Source organism: Cebus imitator, unplaced genomic scaffold (assembly GCF_001604975.1).
Source record: "Cebus imitator isolate Cc_AM_T3 unplaced genomic scaffold, Cebus_imitator-1.0 Scaffold98, whole genome shotgun sequence".
In the NCBI taxonomy this organism is placed as follows: domain Eukaryota; kingdom Metazoa; phylum Chordata; class Mammalia; order Primates; family Cebidae; genus Cebus; species Cebus imitator.
This window is the reverse complement of record NW_016107413.1, coordinates 3723588-3741974: the sequence shown is the minus strand read 5'-3', so window position 1 is coordinate 3741974 and position 18387 is coordinate 3723588. Positions and strand designations below refer to the sequence as shown.

At 38.1% G+C, this 18387-nt stretch overlaps 2 protein-coding genes across 4 annotated transcripts in view; both read left to right on the top strand.

Moving 5' to 3' along the window:
- Positions 1 to 8038, top strand: part of GTPBP10 (GTP binding protein 10) — a 36843-nt gene extending 28805 nt beyond the window's left edge. The window contains exon 10 of one of the 2 annotated variants that reach the window (XM_017536538.2): positions 7528 to 8038. In XM_017536538.2, the coding sequence (XP_017392027.1) occupies positions 7528 to 7576 (49 nt within the window). In that variant the 3' untranslated portion in view covers positions 7577 to 8038. The remainder of the gene's footprint in view (positions 1 to 7527) is intronic. The other variant, XM_017536536.2, reaches the window with a different exon arrangement.
- Positions 8039 to 10065: 2027 nt separating this feature from the next.
- Positions 10066 to 18387, top strand: part of CLDN12 (claudin 12) — a 13531-nt gene continuing 5209 nt past the window's right edge. Inside the window, exons 1-2 of one of the 2 annotated variants that reach the window (XM_017536534.2) lie at positions 10066 to 10288; positions 12290 to 12379. The gene's annotated coding sequence lies outside the window, so the exon portion shown is untranslated. The other variant, XM_017536535.2, reaches the window with a different exon arrangement.

Here is an 18387-nt window from a genome sequence, read left to right as displayed (position 1 = left end):
AAAAATAATGTTCCAAAGCAACAGCATAAGTACACTTTAAAACTGTAGCTTAAAAATGAAAATTAGCAATAGCATAACTTGTAAACCTACATAAAATATATTTTATTGCAAAAATATGGCAACATTTTGTTTAAAGACCAAATAGTGAATTGAATTTAATGCCTGTCTTTAAATCCTTAACAGTATCTCAAATTTGGTTTAAATCTGTCTCTTTTTAAAGAACAGAAAGTGAAACAAATCCAAAGATCTTGTTTGAGTACATGGTCTGTGTTAGTAATCATATCTAAAGTGGTAATGTTACCATATGCTGGGTACTGTACTGAGTATCACATATGTTAACTTATTTAAACACTACACTGTATTGTCTGCTAGCCATGTCATTTTTTTAAGTTGGGTGGTGAATACATGAGTTGTTTTTTGAACTCTTGGGAGCCTAAAGCATTTGGTAATTTTTTAAAAGACATTTATAAAAAAAAAAAAAGTCTATGCCTTATCAAAGTTTATAACTCAGGAATTACTGAGATAAACAGTGGACAAAAAATGTTGGCAGATAACATACATAATTTTAATTGCAAAGTTAAGTAGTGAAAAATATCTTTTTTTCTTAAAGAGATATTTCACATCTATTTTATTTGTTTAGTTTTATTATTTATTCTTCTTAGAGACAAGGTCTCTCTCTGGAGTACAGTGGTGTGATTATAGCTCTCTGTATCCTCAACCTCCTGGGCACAAGTTATCCTCTTGCTTCATTCTTCCAGGTAGCTGGGACTGTAGGTGTATGCCTCCATACCCGGCTAATTTTTTAAGATTATTTTGTAGAGACAGGGTCTCATTATGTTGCCCAGAGTGGTTTTGAACTCCTGGTCTCATGCAATCCTCCCACTTTAGCCTCCAAAAGTGTTGGGATTATAGGCATGAGCCATTCATGCCCAGCCAGTTTTCTGTTTTCTAATTGGAGGTTGGCAAGTAAGGAAAAGTATTAGGGAAATAGCTTTAGTTCTGAGTGGATGTCAGTAGCCAGCTGAAGAAAAAAAAAAAAAAAAAAAAAAAGTAGTAGAAATGAGAAAGGGAGAGAGGGAAGAAAGAAAAATATGGATGCTGGGAAGTTGTATGTCTCTGTGGATATCTCTGAAGTATCAGGTGTGGTTGTTGTCTCAGTTGGCTGTTGTAAGCATGAAAAAGCCAGGGGCAATTTCAACTACCATTTTTGACCATCATCAACCACAAATTTTAGGCAATTTGTTAGAATTTTTAAAAAATGTTCTTAATAGTTGTTGGGTACCTGGAAGATATCAAAGAAAGTAGTCACTTTTGTATATATTATTAATGTGCTTGTAATAGAAATTCTTTGGGATGTCCAGATAAGATACCAAGCTATGTGAAGCATAGCTGTTATTCAAGTCATGTCCTTTGAAATACTTGGAATTTGAAGAACAGGACATGTAGCTTATGTTATAACTAATTTGCGAGCAATATATGGCAAGATAGTCTTTTCCTATTTATTTTGTAAATTAATTGAAATTTGAAAGCAAAATTTGAGTGCGTTGAAAGCAAAGGACAAAAGCTTCCTTTGTTCATGGCCCATAATATTTTTCTGAAATTGCCAATATCTTCTGATCAGTACTTTCATTTTTTAAATTGGTTATCAAACATTGTTATTGGTATTATTTCTATATAAAAGGCTTTAAGAAGACTGCGGTGTAATTTTCTTAAGACAAAAGACATGATTATAAGCTAAAATATACCTTCAGTTTTGTGTGCTACAAATCGAGGGAGATTGAGAATCTTTTAAATCAAGGGCAGACATTGAGTAAAAGCTTATGACTGGATGGATTTGAAACATGATTAAATGACAAAGTAAGTAAAAGCCCCTAGTCAAGTGAATTATAATTGGGGAAATAAGAGGACTAGATAAAAATTGAACCTCTGTTTCAAAAACAAATCTTTCCAGGAAGCAGTACCACTCTGGGGTCAAGAGAAATTGTAAGAACAATAAAATGAGCACACATGACCTTCCTTCCTATGAAAACATGAACCAGAAAACTCCCCCATGATTTCCTTATGTTAGTATAGTGTGTATTGCTGAACTTTTCCATTTATATTTTTGGACCTCAGTTGACTATAAGTAACTGAAACTGAGGATGGGGTGAAGGAATACCTAAAACCTTGGATAGTACCAAACACTATATATGTTTTTTCTATACCACACCTATGACAAAGTTTAATTTTTAAATTAGGCACAGTAAGAGATTAAAAATATTAAATTGGACCAATTATAGCAATATATTGTAATAAAAGCTACGTTAATGTGGTCTGCCTCTTGAAATATCTTACTATACTGTACTCCTGATTATGTGAGATAAAATGCCTACATGATAAGATCATGTGGGGCAAATGACATAGGCATTGTGACATACCTAGTGTTAGGCTACTGCTGACCTGACAACACATCAGGAAAATCTTTTATTTTGTGTGATCCTGGATCATGATGTCAGGAGCAGATGATATCTATCCATGGCGAATGGGAGGGTAGCATATACAGTATGGATACACTGGATGAAGAGATGATTCATCTGGCAAGATGGAATGAGATTTCCTCATGTTACTTAGAATAGTGTGTATTTCTAAACTTTTCCATTTAATATTTTTGGACCACAGTTGAGTGTAAGTAACTGGAACTGAGGATGGGGGGAATGGAGGACTATAGTAAATAGTAAATAGTAAATCCAAATTTGTAATACCTCATCAGAAACTCGACATGAAAGTTCAGTTTACAAAGTTATTTAAAACTAAAAAAAAAAAAAAAAAAAAGTGGTGATGGTAGGAGGGAGTGGAAGGCATGGTAAGAGACAAAGATTTAAAACACCTTAATATTGTAGTTACAGGCAAAAGCCTTTAGTTATCCTATTTATTGGCCAATCTTTTGTAAATCCTCTCTCTTCTTCCTTCCCCATCTTCACTAAGTAGCTTTATTCAAGAATATTAGAAGCAAATGTGCTATCAAATTTGATGGTGCATTACAAATTTCTAACAGTTTGTAAAGTGACATCTCACTGTTTAATTTACTCAGAATCTTCTTCCCTTCCTTTATTCACTAGGGCTGCTGTAACAAAGTATGACACACCGGGTGGCTTAAACAACAGGTATCTATTATCTCACAGTTCTTGAGCCTGGAACTCCAAGGTGTTGGCAGGGCTGATTGCATCTGAGTACAATAAGAGAGAATCCGTTTCATGCCTCCCGCCTAGCTTCTGGTGATTTGGGGCCTCCCTGGGTCCATATGTTCTCATTGTTCAACACACGCCTATGAGTGAGAATATGCAGTGTTTGATTTTCTGTTCTTGTGTCAGTTTGCTGAGAATGATGGTTTCCAGATTTATTCATGTCCCTACAAAGGACACAAACTCACCGTTTTATGGCTGCATAGTATTCCATGGTGTATATGTGCCACATTTTCTTTATCCAATCTATTATTGATGGGCATTTGGGTTGGCTCCATGTCTGTGCTATTGTAAACAGTGCCACAGTGAACATGCATGTGCATGTGTCTTTATAACAGAACAATTTATAGTCCTTTGGGTATATTCCTAGTAATGGGATTGCTGGCTCAAATGGAATTTCTATTTCTGGGTCCTTGAGGAATTACCACACTGTCTTCCACAATGACTGAACTAATTTACACTCCCACCAACAGTGTAAAAGTGTTCCTGTTCCTCCACATCCTCTCCAGCATCTGTTGTCTCCAGATTTTTTAATGATCGCCATTCTAACTGGCGTGAGGTGGTATCTCAATGTGGTTTTGATTTGCATTCCTCTAATGACCAGTGATGATGAGCATTTTTCTTACGTTTGTTGGCCTCATATATGTATTTTGTAGTGTCTGTTCATATCCTTTGCCCACTTTTGAATGGGTTTGTTGTGGTTTTTTTTGTAAATCTGTTTTAGTTCTTCGTAGGTTCTAGATATCAGCCCTTTGTCAGATAGGTAGATTGCAAAAATTTTTTCCCATTCTGTTGGTTGCTGGTTCACGCTGATGATTGTTTCTTTTGCTGTACAGAAGCTCTGGAGTTGAATTAGATCCCATTTGTCTATTTTGGCTTTTGTTGCCAATGCTTTTGGTGTTTTAATCATGAAGTCCTTCCCTATGCCTATGTCCTGAATGGTTTTACTTAGGTTTTCTTCCAAGGTTTTTATGGTGTTAGGTCTTATGTTTAAGTCTTTAATCCATCTGAAGTTAATTTTAGCGAAAGGTCTCAGGAAGGGGTCCAGTTTCTGCTTTCAGCACATGGCTAGCCAGTTTCCCCAACACCTTTTATTAAACAGGGAATGCTTTCCCCATTGCTTGATTTTGTCGGGTTTGTCAAAGATCAGATGGTTGTAGATGTGTGACATTGCTTCCAAGGCCTCTGTTCTGTTCCATTGGTCTACATCTCTGTTTTAGTACTGGTACCAGTACAATGCTGTTTTGATTACTGTAGCCTTGTAGTATAGTTTGAAATCAGGTAGTGTGATGCCTCCAGCTTTGTTCTTTTTGCTTAGAATTGTCTTGGCTATGCAGGCTCACTTGGTTCCATATGAAGTTTAAGGTGGTTTTTTTCCAGTTCTGTGAAGAGGGTCATAGGTAGCTTCATGGGGATAGTATTGAATCTATAAATTACTTTGGGCAGTATGGCCATTTTCACAATATTGATTCATCCTAACCATGAGCATGGAATGTTTTTCCGTCTGTTTGTGTCCTCTCTTACTTCATTGAGCAACGATTTGTAGCTCTCCTTGAAGAGGTCCTTTACATCCTTTGTTAGTTGTATTCCTAGGTATTTTATTCTCTTTGTGGCAATTGTGAATGGCAGTTCATTCTTGATTTGGCTCTCTTTAAGTCTGTTATTGGTGTATAGGAATGCTTGTGATTTTTGCACATTGATTTTGTATCCTGAGATTTTGCTGAAGTTGCTTATCAGTTTCAGGAGATTTTGGGCTAAGACGATGGAGTCTTCTAAATATACAATAATGTCGTCTGCAGCTAGAGACAATTTGACTTCCTCCTTTCCTAATTGAATATGCTTTATTTCTTTTTCTTGCCTGATTGCTCTGGCTAGAACTTCCAATACTATATTGAATAGGAGTGGTGAGAGAAGGCATCCTTGTCTAGTGCCAGATTTCAGAGGGAATGCTTCCAGTTTTTGCCCATTCAGTATGATATTGGCTGTGGATTTCTCATAAATACCTTTTATTATTTTGAGATAAGTTTCATCAATACCTAGTTTGTTGAGAGTTATTAGCATAAAGCGCTGTTGAATTTTGTTGAAGTCCTTCTCTGCATTTATTGAGATAATCATTTGGTTTTTGTCTTTGGTTCTGTTTATGTAGTGAATTACATTTATAGACTTTCATAGGTTGGGCCAGCCTTGCATCCCCAGGATGAAGCCTACTTGATCGTGGTGGATGAGGTTTTTGATGTGCTGTTGCAATCAGTTTGCCAGTATTTTATTGAAGATTTTTGCATCTGTGTTCATCATGGATATTGGCCTAAAGTTTTGTTTTTTTTGTTGAGTCTCCGCTGGGTTTTGGTATCGGGATGATGTTGGTCTCATAGAATGATTTGGGAAGGATTCCCTCTTTTTAGATTATTTGGAATAGTTTCAGAAGAAGTGGTACCAGTTCCTCTTTGTATGTCTGGTAGATTTGGTTGTGAACTCATCTGGACCTGGGCTTTTATTGGTTGGTAGGCTATTAATTGCTGCCTCAACTTCACCCCTTGGGATTTCATAAGTGAAGGAGAAATAAAATCCTTTTCCTTTCCTTTCTTTCTTTTTTTTTTTTTTTTTTTTTTTTTTTTTTTTTTTTTTTTTTTTTTTTTTTTTTTTTTTTTTTTTTTTTTGATCTAAGTTGTCTCTCTTTAATATTTTTTGTAAGCCTCATGGTAATCACAAAAACCCATAATAGATTCATTAAAAATGAAAACCACTAGTTAAAATACTATGAGAGAAAATCATTTAATCATAATAGAAGACAGGAAGAAAGAAAGGAGTTATAAAATAACCAGAAAACAAGCAACAAAATGGCAGTACTTACCAGTAATTACTGTGAATGCAAATAGATTGAATTTTCCAGTGAAAAGGCATGGAGTAGCTGAATAGATATGAAACAAAGCCCAACTATATCCTACCACTTCACCTGTAAGGACACGCTTGGTGAAAGTGACGGGGTGGAAAAAGATATTACATGCAGCTGGAAACCAAAAAAGAACAGGAGTAGATATACTTGAATCAGATAAAATTGACTACAAATCAAAGACTGAAAAGAGACATAGAAGGTCACTATATAATGATAAAGAAGCCAATTCAGCAAAAGGATATAACATTACAAATATCTATGCACCCAACACTGGAGGTCCGAAATATATGAAGCAAACATTAATAGATCTAAAGGGAGAGATGGACAAGAATACAATAATAGTAGAGGAGTGAAACGTCCCACTCTGTAATGAACACATCATCCAGACAGAAAATTAATGAAGAAACATTGGAATGAAACTGAAAATTAGGCCAAAAGAATGTATTTTATGAAGCAATATTGGCTGCTCTAGAGCCTCCAGAACTGAAAAAGAGCTGCAAGTGTGTGCTGCTATGAACATCTTTCGAGAGCCTTTTCTGCACAGCTGGTATTGGCATCATACCAAAAGCAGTGTTTATCAAACTAGAGATTAAAAATCAAAATTCATTTTTGCAATGAGAAATGCCCTGCAACATGTGTACATGTACTCATGTGAGACAAGGCCCGTAGATATCCCCACCTTCCCTCTCCCAATACTAGTTAATTTTGAGTAATTGTGTATTGTCAGAAAAGTGACCAGTATTAGTTTTTATCGTTCCAAAATTTGTTTTTAATTTAATTTTTTTGTTTAAAAGCAAGGCATGCTATGTTGACTTTGTAACAGACTAATCTGAATTGTTAAAACTGCTCCCTGGTTATACTCTGGAGAGTAATCTGGGATATTTTAGTGGGATTTTTTCCCTTTTTTTTTTTTGGGAGGGGGAGTATGGGTAGCGTTTGATTTTTAGTCTTGTTTATTTTAATTAACCAATGTACAACCCTTAAGTAGAGGAGGACAGATTAGTTCCACATTCCACTTCTTAGATTTCATTTAGAAAACATCTTCTCATTCTGGTGCCCTTAGGAAGGAGTATAGTAAATCCTTCATTTGATAATGTACTACTTTTTGAAAGTTGCCTTTTCTGTCTACCCTTGAATAGATCCAGTATTTTATGACACTCGTGAAAGTGCGTGGAACTTGTCTTGTCCCTCCTTTTTATATATGTGACTATGACTTTCAAAGACATTTGTTTTTCATTTCCTGATTTGGGGGAAAATTAATTCCTACCTTCTTTCACTAAAAAATGAAGAAAAGTATTGCACCTTTGAAATACACTAACTGGATTGAATATGTAATTTAAAATAAATTTTCCCCTGTCATTGTTTTATATGCTTAGCATAGATTTACAACTCAGTAATATAATTTATTCCTAGATTGAAGCTGGAGACCTATATGTACAGGAAATGTGAGAGGCAGTGCTAGAAGACAGACATCTATGGAATGATCCATATCCTTTTAAGTTATGAAAATGAAGGTCTACTTCATTAAGAAACTGGAGGTGAGGTGAAGGTGAGGAGAGCACTTAACAATAAGGGCACCAGTCAGGGGAATCCCCTTATGTGGGACATAAAGAATTGAATCTCCTGAAAATAGAGATTAGGCTGGTGGTCATCAGAGATCAGGAAGTGTACGGTGGAGTAGGGATTTGAAAAGAAGTTGATAGGAACAAATACATGGTTTGATAGACGAACTGAGAACTAATGTTAGTACGGTGACTGTAGTTTACAGTTATGTGTTGTATATATCAAAATAGAAGAGAATTCAAATGGTTTTAGCATAAAGAAAACAAATATTTAAAGTAATAAATATCCCAAGTACACTGATTAGATCTTTACATATTATATGAATGTATTATATGATCATTTCTACTTTGAAACACTAGGTACATCTATTAAACAGTAAAGAAAGAAAGAAAGCCCTGCCGACATCCTGATTTTAGCCCGGTGAGACCTGTGTCAGACTTTTGACCTCCAGAATTGTAAGATAATAGATTTATTGTGTTTTACACCTTTGAGTTTGTGATACTTTGTCACAGCAGCAGTAGAAAACTAACACAGTGACCAAATGGGAATCTCTGTAAAATTTCATTGGTGAATGGTATATTGCAGTGAATTTAAGAGTTGACTTTTCTCCTTGAAGAATCTCTAATGAGAAAAACAGGAAAGCCAGGATTGTTCATTGCAGATCTAAATTCTTATCTAAAGTACTTTCAAAAATTATATTCCAATTATCTAACTACTGAACTCCAACAGGGTTTTTAAGTTTTCTGTTCCATCTTTGCTATTCCAGAGGCAGGCATTTTAGACCCCAGCTTGAACAGTAAGTCTAGGAATAAGGTTGTTTTTCCTTCCTTTTTGTGCTCTGATTTTTAAAATTATTGTAATCAATTGCATGTACTTCCCAGCTAAAGTCCTCTAATCAGGCAGTATTCATCAATGATTGGGAAATAAGTTATAAAATGATTTTTTACATAGTTATTTGATTCAATTCAGCTTTATAGATGAGAGAACTGAAGTTCAGAGGAAATAAGTGATTATCCTTTGTCACATTGCCATTTTCCATCTGCTATTGCCAGAGCTGGCGTGGAGCCCAGAAATCTTTTCACTACCCAGTGCTATCTTTCTTCCTTATTATTACATTTCCCAGTTTGGCTTTGGGATCGCATAGCTTCTGGACTTAGATAACCTTATCCATCCTCTAAAGCAGTATCACACATAAGAAGTGGGTAGCAGTGAACTGATAGTAGCTTCTCCACCCTCACTTAAAAAAAAATTCCTGACAAATAGCCTCACTGTTACTAGAGCAACACAAAATGGAAAACGCTAATAGCAAACATATAGTCCTTACCGTATGTTAGACACTGTTGTAACTGTCTCTATGGTAATTCATTTAACCCTCATCACAATTTTCTGTTGTAGATATACCGTTACACAGGGGTTACCTTACTTGCCCAAGGTTATACTTACTTGGGATGGGTGCCCCAGTGAAGGTGACTAGCTCATTAGAAGATTAGCAAAAATTCTTAAATCTGGATTTTTTTTTCAGATACTTTTTTTCCTTTTTATTTTGAAAAACTTCAAAGATACAGAGAATGTGAAGGAATAGTACAAGAAAGGCCCACATATGTATTCTTCATGAATGCAACAGTTGTACACATTTACACACTTCATATCCATTTGTGTGTGTGTGTGTGTGTGTGTGTGTGTGATCATCTTTAAGTGGTAGGCATCACAACACTTCAGCATCCTTTATTTTTTAAAAGATCGGATCGTTGCTATTTAGGACTTCAGAATTCTTTTAATTCAGATATTCATTCACTAATGCAGGACAAGAAAGAGGCAGGACAGTAGAAATTGTGTGGGAGAGTAAAGTTAGTTCAAATATTGAATAGCTAGCTATATGTTCTATACTTTAGCTATATTATGTCCCTTGATTTTTAAGACAACAGTATGATGTAGGTGATCTAATTATCCCCATTTTTACAGATAATCTCCAGATATAGAGAGGTAACTTGCCTGGGCCACCCAGTCAATACACAGCAAAGCCCCATACAAATCTGGCCTATTTGGTTCTAGACTCTGAGCTGTTTTCGATTTTGTGCCTAGGTAAACACTTTTGAGGAAAAAAAAATCCAGATTTAAGAATTTTTGCTAACCTTCTTAAGGGCAAATTACCTTTACGGGCAACTCAAAACTACTTTTAGTTTTGTTTCATTTTGCCGGGGGGGGGGGTGGTGGTGGTGGTGGTGGTGGTGGTGGTGGTGGTGGTGGTGGTGGTGGTGTGTGTGTGTGTGTGTGTGTGTGTGTGTGTGTTTTTTTTTTTTTTTTTTATCCAATAACCCAATCTAGACGGAACCTAAGGTGCACAAGGAATCCAGGGAGGCGGAGGGGGAGAAAGGGAAAGGCAGGTGGTGGTCGCAGGATGTTGCCTACGATTAGAGGCCCAGTGGATTCTGGGAATTGTAGTCCCGGACATCCAGGGCATTGCCGTTTAGGGCTACGGGAGAACCTGACTCTGCTCCCAGAAGCCTCTGGTGTACCTCGCTGGGAACGCACTTCCTGGGACGCTGAGAGGGAGACGCTCCAAGAGGCTCCTCAGTGTGGGCGAGTAAAATGCCCTGCGTGTGAGAAGCAGGTAGGTGTGGTCAAGATGTTCCGATTTCTGGGTCTTTTGCATAAGTAACTGAGGATTTTATGTAAAACAGCTACATCCAGGGGAATCAGGGGCAATGGACGACGCTGACCACCTTTGTGGATGTGAAAATTGAGTAAGTATTTGGTAAGGCTTTACAAAATTATTTTGTACACAGGAGTATGGAAATGTCGACGTGTGTTGCCGGAGCTGCTAAGGGCTGGAAGCTTTGCTGGCTCCGGTGTGCGGAGGAGCCCAGGCTGCTATTTTTGAATAACCAGCTGATGCTGGTTGTGTAATGATGACCTGCTTGCGGTTCAAACCCACTCAGTATTGCGGGGTTGGGCTAGCTCTCAGAGCGTCAGCAGTCACTGTTGCGGTCTCTTTCCATTGGCTCTAACTAGTAGGGCATTTTTTTCTTTCTGCCAGGTCTGGTGCTGCTAAGCTCAGGGCTGGAAAGGAGGGAGGGAAGGGGGCGGAGGGGGATGAGGGGGATGAGGGGGATGAGGGGGATGAGGGGGATGCGGATTACCCTAGAAGCTTGGTTCGCTTTACTCTCAGTTCTGTGTTCCCGGCCTTAGAAGGGGCCCATAGCCATGTTAGGGAAAGGTCAGACTTGGTGACCTCACTTAAAATGATTGCCCAGGGATTCTGTTGTGTGTTATTAATTGTAAAACTATTTCCTCTGACTTTGGAGTGAGCAATTATGCTTGATACCAAATCAAGAAACATTTGAGGCGGGGAGGGGTGGGGGGGGACTTGATTGAAATCTCGGGAGCAGACAGTTGCAGAGAGTATTCTACATAATAATCATAATAGCGCCAGTGATTAACACCTCAATCCAGGAAACTCTCAGGCGCACATAATAATGAGTTTCCATTCTCATCCGACGTGTTTGAGAGAAATGGTATTTGAAGAGGAAGCAGCTAATGTTGAAAGTAGATATACAGAAGCAACTTTAAATGGTAGGTTGAGCCATTGGTGGAATTAATTTTTTTTTAAGCATTCTAGTTGCAAATTTCAGGATGCAGAATTCAGATCAACTTTGTCTGGTTTTGCTGTCAATGTCCTTTTTTGAAAATGTAAAATAACATTTCTTTTACTTCCAAGGCAACTGCAGTCTTTTCTCGCCCTCCTTATCCTTTCACTGTAGTCGTGAAAATGATGTAAAACATTCATTAAATATCAATCATATATTTCCAAGACAGCAAAGTGTTTTTCATCCTCATTTCTCCTATATTCTTAAGTCACAATATGAGTTAATTGTTTTCCCATTTCTACATATTTTTCTATATTCTGTATATTTCTCATATATAATGCATGAATTAAGGAATAAACAGCCTTTTCATTTTTTTTTTAATTGTTATTATTTGAGACAGAGTCTTGCTATATTGTCCAGGCTGGAGTGCAGTGGCATGATCATGGCTCACTGTGGCCTTAAACTCCTGGGCTCAGGTGATCCTCCCATGTCAGCCTCCCAAGAAGCTGGGACAACAGGTGTGCATCACCATACCTGGCTAATTCTCTCTCTCTCTCTTTTCCTTTGTTTCTTTTGAGACAGAGTCTCCCTTTGTTGCTCAGACTGGAGTGCAGTGGTGCAATCTCGGCTCACTGTAATCTCCACTCACTGTAATTTCCACCTCCCAGGTTCAAGCAATTTTTGTGCCTTAGCTTTCCAAGTAGCTGGGACTATAGGTGTGCGCCACAATGCCTGGCTAATTTTTGTATTTTTGGAAGAGACGAGGTTTTGCCATGTTGGCCAAGCTGGTCTTGAACTCCTGCTCAAGTGATCATCCCACCTCAGCTTCTTGAAGTGTTGGGATTACAGGTGTAGCCATGGCACCCCTGCTAAACTGCCTTTTTAAAAAAACGTACTGACCACCCTTTTTAGTATAACATTTCATTGGTTTTAGGTGATTGCTAATTATTCTAATCCATGGGAATTCAAGCAGAGTTTTTAGAGAAGTATTATGTTAATTTGGAGTATTTTTCCTGTTTCTTTAGGCTCAGATTATTGCTACTGTGTATTCAGAACTGCATGTGTTTCTTCTAAGTTGAATAAAGCTGTTTTGGAACTATCAGGTACCTCAACGGGTAAGTACATCCTTTGATTATATCTTATTTCCCTCCCTCCTGCTACCAATAATGGCCAATAATGATGCTTTTTTTTTTCTCTTGTTCAACAAAATAAAAATATAGGGCAGTTCTCTCTTGTGAGTGCAATGATTGATGACCTACAGTTTCTAAGAAAACCCAAATTATAGGTAGAAGGAACTGTCAATGTTACCATTAAGAAATAAGTTAGGGTTGGGCATGGTGGCTCAGCCCTGTAATCCCGGCACTTTGAGAGGCTGAGGTGGAAGGATCCCTTGAGCCCAGGAGTTTGAGACCATCCTTGGCAACATAGTAAGATCCTGTCTGTATGAGAAAATTTTTAAAAATTGGCCAGCTGTGGTGGCACATACCTATAGTCCCACCTACTCCAGAAGCTGAGGTGGAAGGATTGCTTGAGTCTGGGCAGTTGAGGCTGCAGTGAGCCGTGATTGCGCCACTGCACTCCAGCCTGAGTGAGAAAGCCAGACCCTGTCTCAAAAAAAAAAAAAAAAAAAAAGCTAGCTGCTATTAGACATGTGTACCCTCATAACTATAACTCAGAATTGTGCCTAGAAAAAACAGTACAGTCTGTTGGGTCTGTGACTTCCTAAAGCTCTTAGCCACTGTTCCTGCACCAGCCTTCTTTAAACTCTATTCAAAACCATAGAAAAAATATATCATTTGAAAATATTTTTATTTGAAATTATGCCTTTGATAATATTTAATTGTGTACCAAATTTTATCTGCTTTTCTGAAAGTCATGGTGGAACAGAGAGTCAAATGACAAATGTGAAGTGGTTATTTGAAATAGACTATATTTGATTCGGTCAGTATCTCCAAAGAGAATGATCTGTCCTTCTTGTTATATGACTAACCATCTGTAGCCATTTGCTCAGGGTCCAGAAGAAAAGTATGTTTCTAGTTGAAGAAAGTAAATAAGCCTGCTAATATAATCATTACTGACTTACATTTCTGACCATATTCTGCTTTACAAAGGACTTTGCTATTCATGATCTTACTACCTTGTGGGACATTTTACAGATGAAAAATTTGAGGGTCAGAGGACATAAGTGACTTGTCCAATTTGTAAATGATAAGTTATGATTGGCATTAAAGTCTTTGGTCTCCTGGACAATACCAAGCAGCCTCCTAGATGGAAACAACAAACTCACTTATGTGTATATATGACCTAGCTCAAAGCTCTCATCCAGCTAGTGCTTATGACTGCTTGTCAGATTTGTTAAAGTGTTTTTAGCCTTGCATGTTTTCCACAGTCCTTAATTAGGGATTTTCACATGGCAAAAATATGTTAATTTTTTCCCCATTAAAAAACATATAAATTGTTTAGCTTTGATAAATATTAATTTGATATATTAACCACTCTTAAGAGAAGTACACCTAATTCATGCCATACCTATTAAGTTGAAAACAGAAGAATCAACACCGGAATAATTGACTTTTTTTTTTTTTTTTTCTTTCGAGACGGAGCCTCACTCTGTCACCCAGGCTAGAGTGCAGTGGTATGATCTCGGCTCACTGCAACCTCCGCCTCCTGGGTTCAAGTGATTCTCCTACCTCAGCATCCCAAGTAGCTGGAACTATAGGCACACGCCACCATACCCAGCTAATTTTTGTATTATTAGTAGAGATGGAGTTTCACCATATTGGCCCAGCTGGTCTCAAATTCCTGACCTTGTGATTTGCCCACCTCGGCCTCCCAAAGTGCTAGGATTATAGGCCATAAGTCACCGCACCTGACCAGGAATAATTGACTTTCTAATCATTGTTGAAGTTAGCCAATATTGCTAAACCTAGTTATTTATTTCTAGAAGCATAGCCTATATGTAAGTACCTAAGGATGGCCTCCTCTTTGCTAATCACAGGTTTCTGGGAGAAGGAAATGAGTGTTGTGTTATAAAATATTTTATAAAATGGGAGTCTTTTGGCCAAAAAGGAGCAGAAAGCAGGGGCACAGTCTAGAAGCAGTCTGGATGCATCAGAACGCAGAGTAGCGTGAATTCTCCCAAATGAAGTGAATGGAACTGAGACTAAATTTCTGTCCGTACTCTGACCAGAATTATATAGAACCTCCATTTGTTTGTTCATTCATTCAACAAATAATTGAGTGCCTTTTATATGCCAGTATTGGACACAGTGAACAAAACAAAGGGATCTCTGTCCTGGAATGGGAAAGAAAACAACACTGAACAAGTAATTATAAGAATGATCACTGTTACAGAAAAAAAAGTGCAAAAGTGCTACCACAGCATATAACCATGGGCGGGGGGGGGGGGGGGGGGTTTTAAGGGTGAGCCTCTCTGGACACTAGAAGAATGAGTAAATATTAGCTAAGCAAAGAATAGGTTGGGATTAAGAAACTTCTAGGAGAAAGAAGAGCATGAGGGAAGACCCTTAACCAAATTAGAAAGTGGAAAATTTTGGAAGTTAAAAGAAAGGTGGTGTGGCTGCATAGACTATAGTGTGTAAGGTGGGAGAGTGGCACATATGAAGCTTGAGAATTTGGTAGGAATTAGATGGTGTAAGCTTTGGGGAGGATTTAAAACTTTAGAGACTTTATTCTGTGGGAGATGCGAACTTATTGAATGGTAAGAAATGGAATGACAGATGAGGTTTCCATTTGAAAAAAATTATTCTGGATTAAAACTGGTTGGCACAGCACAAGAGTAGAGGTCTTTTTACCTCTGCAAGTATGAACAAATCCTAATCTGGAAGTCAGCATTATCTTTGTTTTAAAACATTAAACATATTCTTGCCCCCAAACTATCCTATAAAATGTTACTTCAGCCAGACACAGTGGCTTACTTTTGTAATCCCAGCCCTTTGAAAGGCTGAGGTGCGGGGATTGCTTGAGGCCAAGAGTTCAAGACTAGCTTGGGCAACATAGCAAGACCCCATCTCTACAGAAAACTTAAAAATTAGCCCATCATGGTGGCATGCAGCTATAATCCCAGCTACTCAGGAGGCTGAGGCAGGAGGATTACTTGAGCCCAGGATCTCAGCTCACTGAAATCTAGTGAGCTGTGATCATGCCCTGTTCTCCAGCTTGGGTGATAGAATAAGACCCTGTTTTAAAAGAAATTACTTTATCTTTCTGGTGGGATATATGACTTATCAAATCATAGGTATGTGAAATTAGGAACAGGACATAAAAAGTAAAGTAGCCAAAAGAAGTTACAAGGAGCTAGACATTAATTCCAGCATCAGGCTGAATTTTAGCTTAAGAATTAAGGTTAATAGTACTTTTCTTCTGAAAAAGTGCCATGGAATCCTTGTTGACTCTGTATAAGTCCTTTGTCTGTCCATGAGACCTGAGCTAAGAATGTTTCATCAAAGGCAATTTCAGAGGACCAATATAACACTTGTATTGATTTGATGCAGGAGATAGTTAAACGCATTTAATACTGAAATAAATATTGACCCACCTCTCTTCATTAATGTCATTTGATAGTCTATAGGCTAAGAATTATAGGAATTTATTTATTTTTCTTAAACATTTGTATTTTTGTAGAGATGGGGTCTTGCTATGTTGCCCAAGCTGGTCTCAAACCCCTGGGCTCAAGGTATCCTCTCACCAGAGCCTCCCAAAGTGCTGAGATTATAGGCATGAGCCACAGCACCTGGCCTGGAATTTATTAATAATAGAGTTATACATCTTCATCTTGTTTCTCACTCCATTTACATTGCAGGAATCAGTATTACAAGGCAGTTTTATTGCAGAAATCTCAATTACATTGAAATTCCAAGTATTTCTATACTACTTCTGTTTTTCCTTGTTTGTTTGTTTTGAGACAGAGTCTTGCTCTGTTGCCCAGGCTAGAGTGCAGTGGTGCGATCTGGGTTCACTGCAACCTCCGCCTCCCAGGTTCAAGCCTCAGCGTCCCGAGTCACTGGGATTACCAACACGTGCCATCATGCCGGCTAGATTTTGTATTTTTAGTAGAGATGGGGTTTCACCATGTTGACCAGGCTGGTCTCAAACTCCTGATTCAAGCGATCCACTCACCTTGGCTTCCCAAAGTGCTGGGATTACAGGCATGAGCCACTTCACCCAGCCAGTATACTACTTCTGAAAGCAAAAAGGAATTGTGATATATACCATGGAATACTATGCAGCCATAAAAAAGGATGAGTTCATGTCCTTTACAAGGACATGGATGAATCTGGAAACCATCATTCTCAGCAAACTGACACAAGAACAGAAAACCAAACACCCCATGTTCTCACTCATAAGTGGGTGTTAAACAATGAGAACACATGGACACAAGGAGGGGAACATCGCACACTGGGGTCTGTTGCAGGGTGGGGGGCTAGGGGAGGGATAGCAGGGGGTGGGGAGATTGGGGAGGGATAACATTAAGAGAAATACCTAATGTAGGTAATCGGGGGCTGGAGGCAGCAAACCACCATAGCATGTGTATACCTGTGTAACAATACTGCAAGCTCTACACATGTACCCCAGAACTTAAAGTGAAATAATAATAATAATAACAATATTCACCAAGAAAAAAAAAAAGGAGGAATTCTGATTGCATTAGAACTTTGAGTGGGTTATCTGAAGTCTTCTGAAGCTTGAAAGAAACAGAGGGAACATTTTTCTTATGTAGTCACAACTTTAATCAAATCATTCTCCTTTATTTCTCAGTCGTTTAATCCTGGATGATAAATTTTATTTACTTATTCACATTGCTTAACACCTAACAATAATCACTTGATATGTAGTAATTATACAGTTGATTCACCCCCAGCACTTCGAATTTACATAAAACAGCCGATTGTTTCCACAAGTCTGTCTGTAAACACACTGGGAGCAAGGTCCAGATCTCAGTAGTCTTGGTGTCTTTCCAGGGCTTACCAGAGTGTTTTGCATATGTTAGACACTCAGCACAACATAAGTACTTGTGGAATGAATGATTGCTTCTTAGTAATAGCTACTTCCTTGTACAGTTCTTCATTACTAGTGACCTTTATGAGTTACTGTGGTCTTTGTACAGACCCCACTACTCGTTTATTCAAATAATCCTAGAATGACTTGTGTGCCAGGCACACAAGTTGTATGGGAGAGATAGACAGGTGAATGAACAAAGACCACCAGAGAGCTGTATCCTAGAGCTTGGCATCTCTAGTAGCCTTTTCCAATGCAAACATTCTCAAATCTGTACTGGTTTCCATTTCTATACTAAGGTATTTGGTTGCTACAATTAAGCAAAACAACTTTTTCCCCATTTGCATGAAAAAAAATACTGTAATTTGTCTTCCCCTTTCATAAAATTTTCTTAAACAGTTGCTACTTTTGATAATACTGATAGAAGGTGACATAATAAATAGTAAACTAACATTAATGGAAAAACTTGGAACCGTGTTTAACTTGAGGACTTTAAAAATGGTTACTTCTTCTTAAACTCTGATTTTATATTGTACATTTACATTTATATATGCTGTATGTGTATATTTGAATGTATGTATGTACACATAGGCATTTTTTTGGTTAGTAAAATTATTCTGGCTAGGGGCAGTTGCTTGTGCCTATAATCCCAGCTTGTAATTTCAGCACTTTTGGAGGCCAAGGAAGGAAGATTGCTTGAGGCCAGGAGTTAGAGACCAGTCTGCCCAACATGGTGAAACCAAGTCTCTAAAAGAAAGCAAGAGAAAGGGAAGAAGAATTGTGAGGGTGGAAGGAGGAAGGCTGGGCGCAGTGGTTCACGCCTGTAATCTCAGTACTTTGGGAGGCTGAGGCGGGTGGATTACTTGAGCCCAGGAGTTTGAGACTACCCTGGGTTACATGACGAAACCCCATCTCTACAAAAAATTAAAAAATTAGCTGAACGTAGTGACATGTGCCTGTGGTCCCAGCTTCTCAGGAGGCTGAGATGTGAGGATCGCTTGAGCCTGGGAGGTCAAGGCTACAGTGAGCTATGATTGTGTCACTGCACTCTAGGCTGGGCAACAGAGTAAGACATGTCACACACACACACACACACACACACACA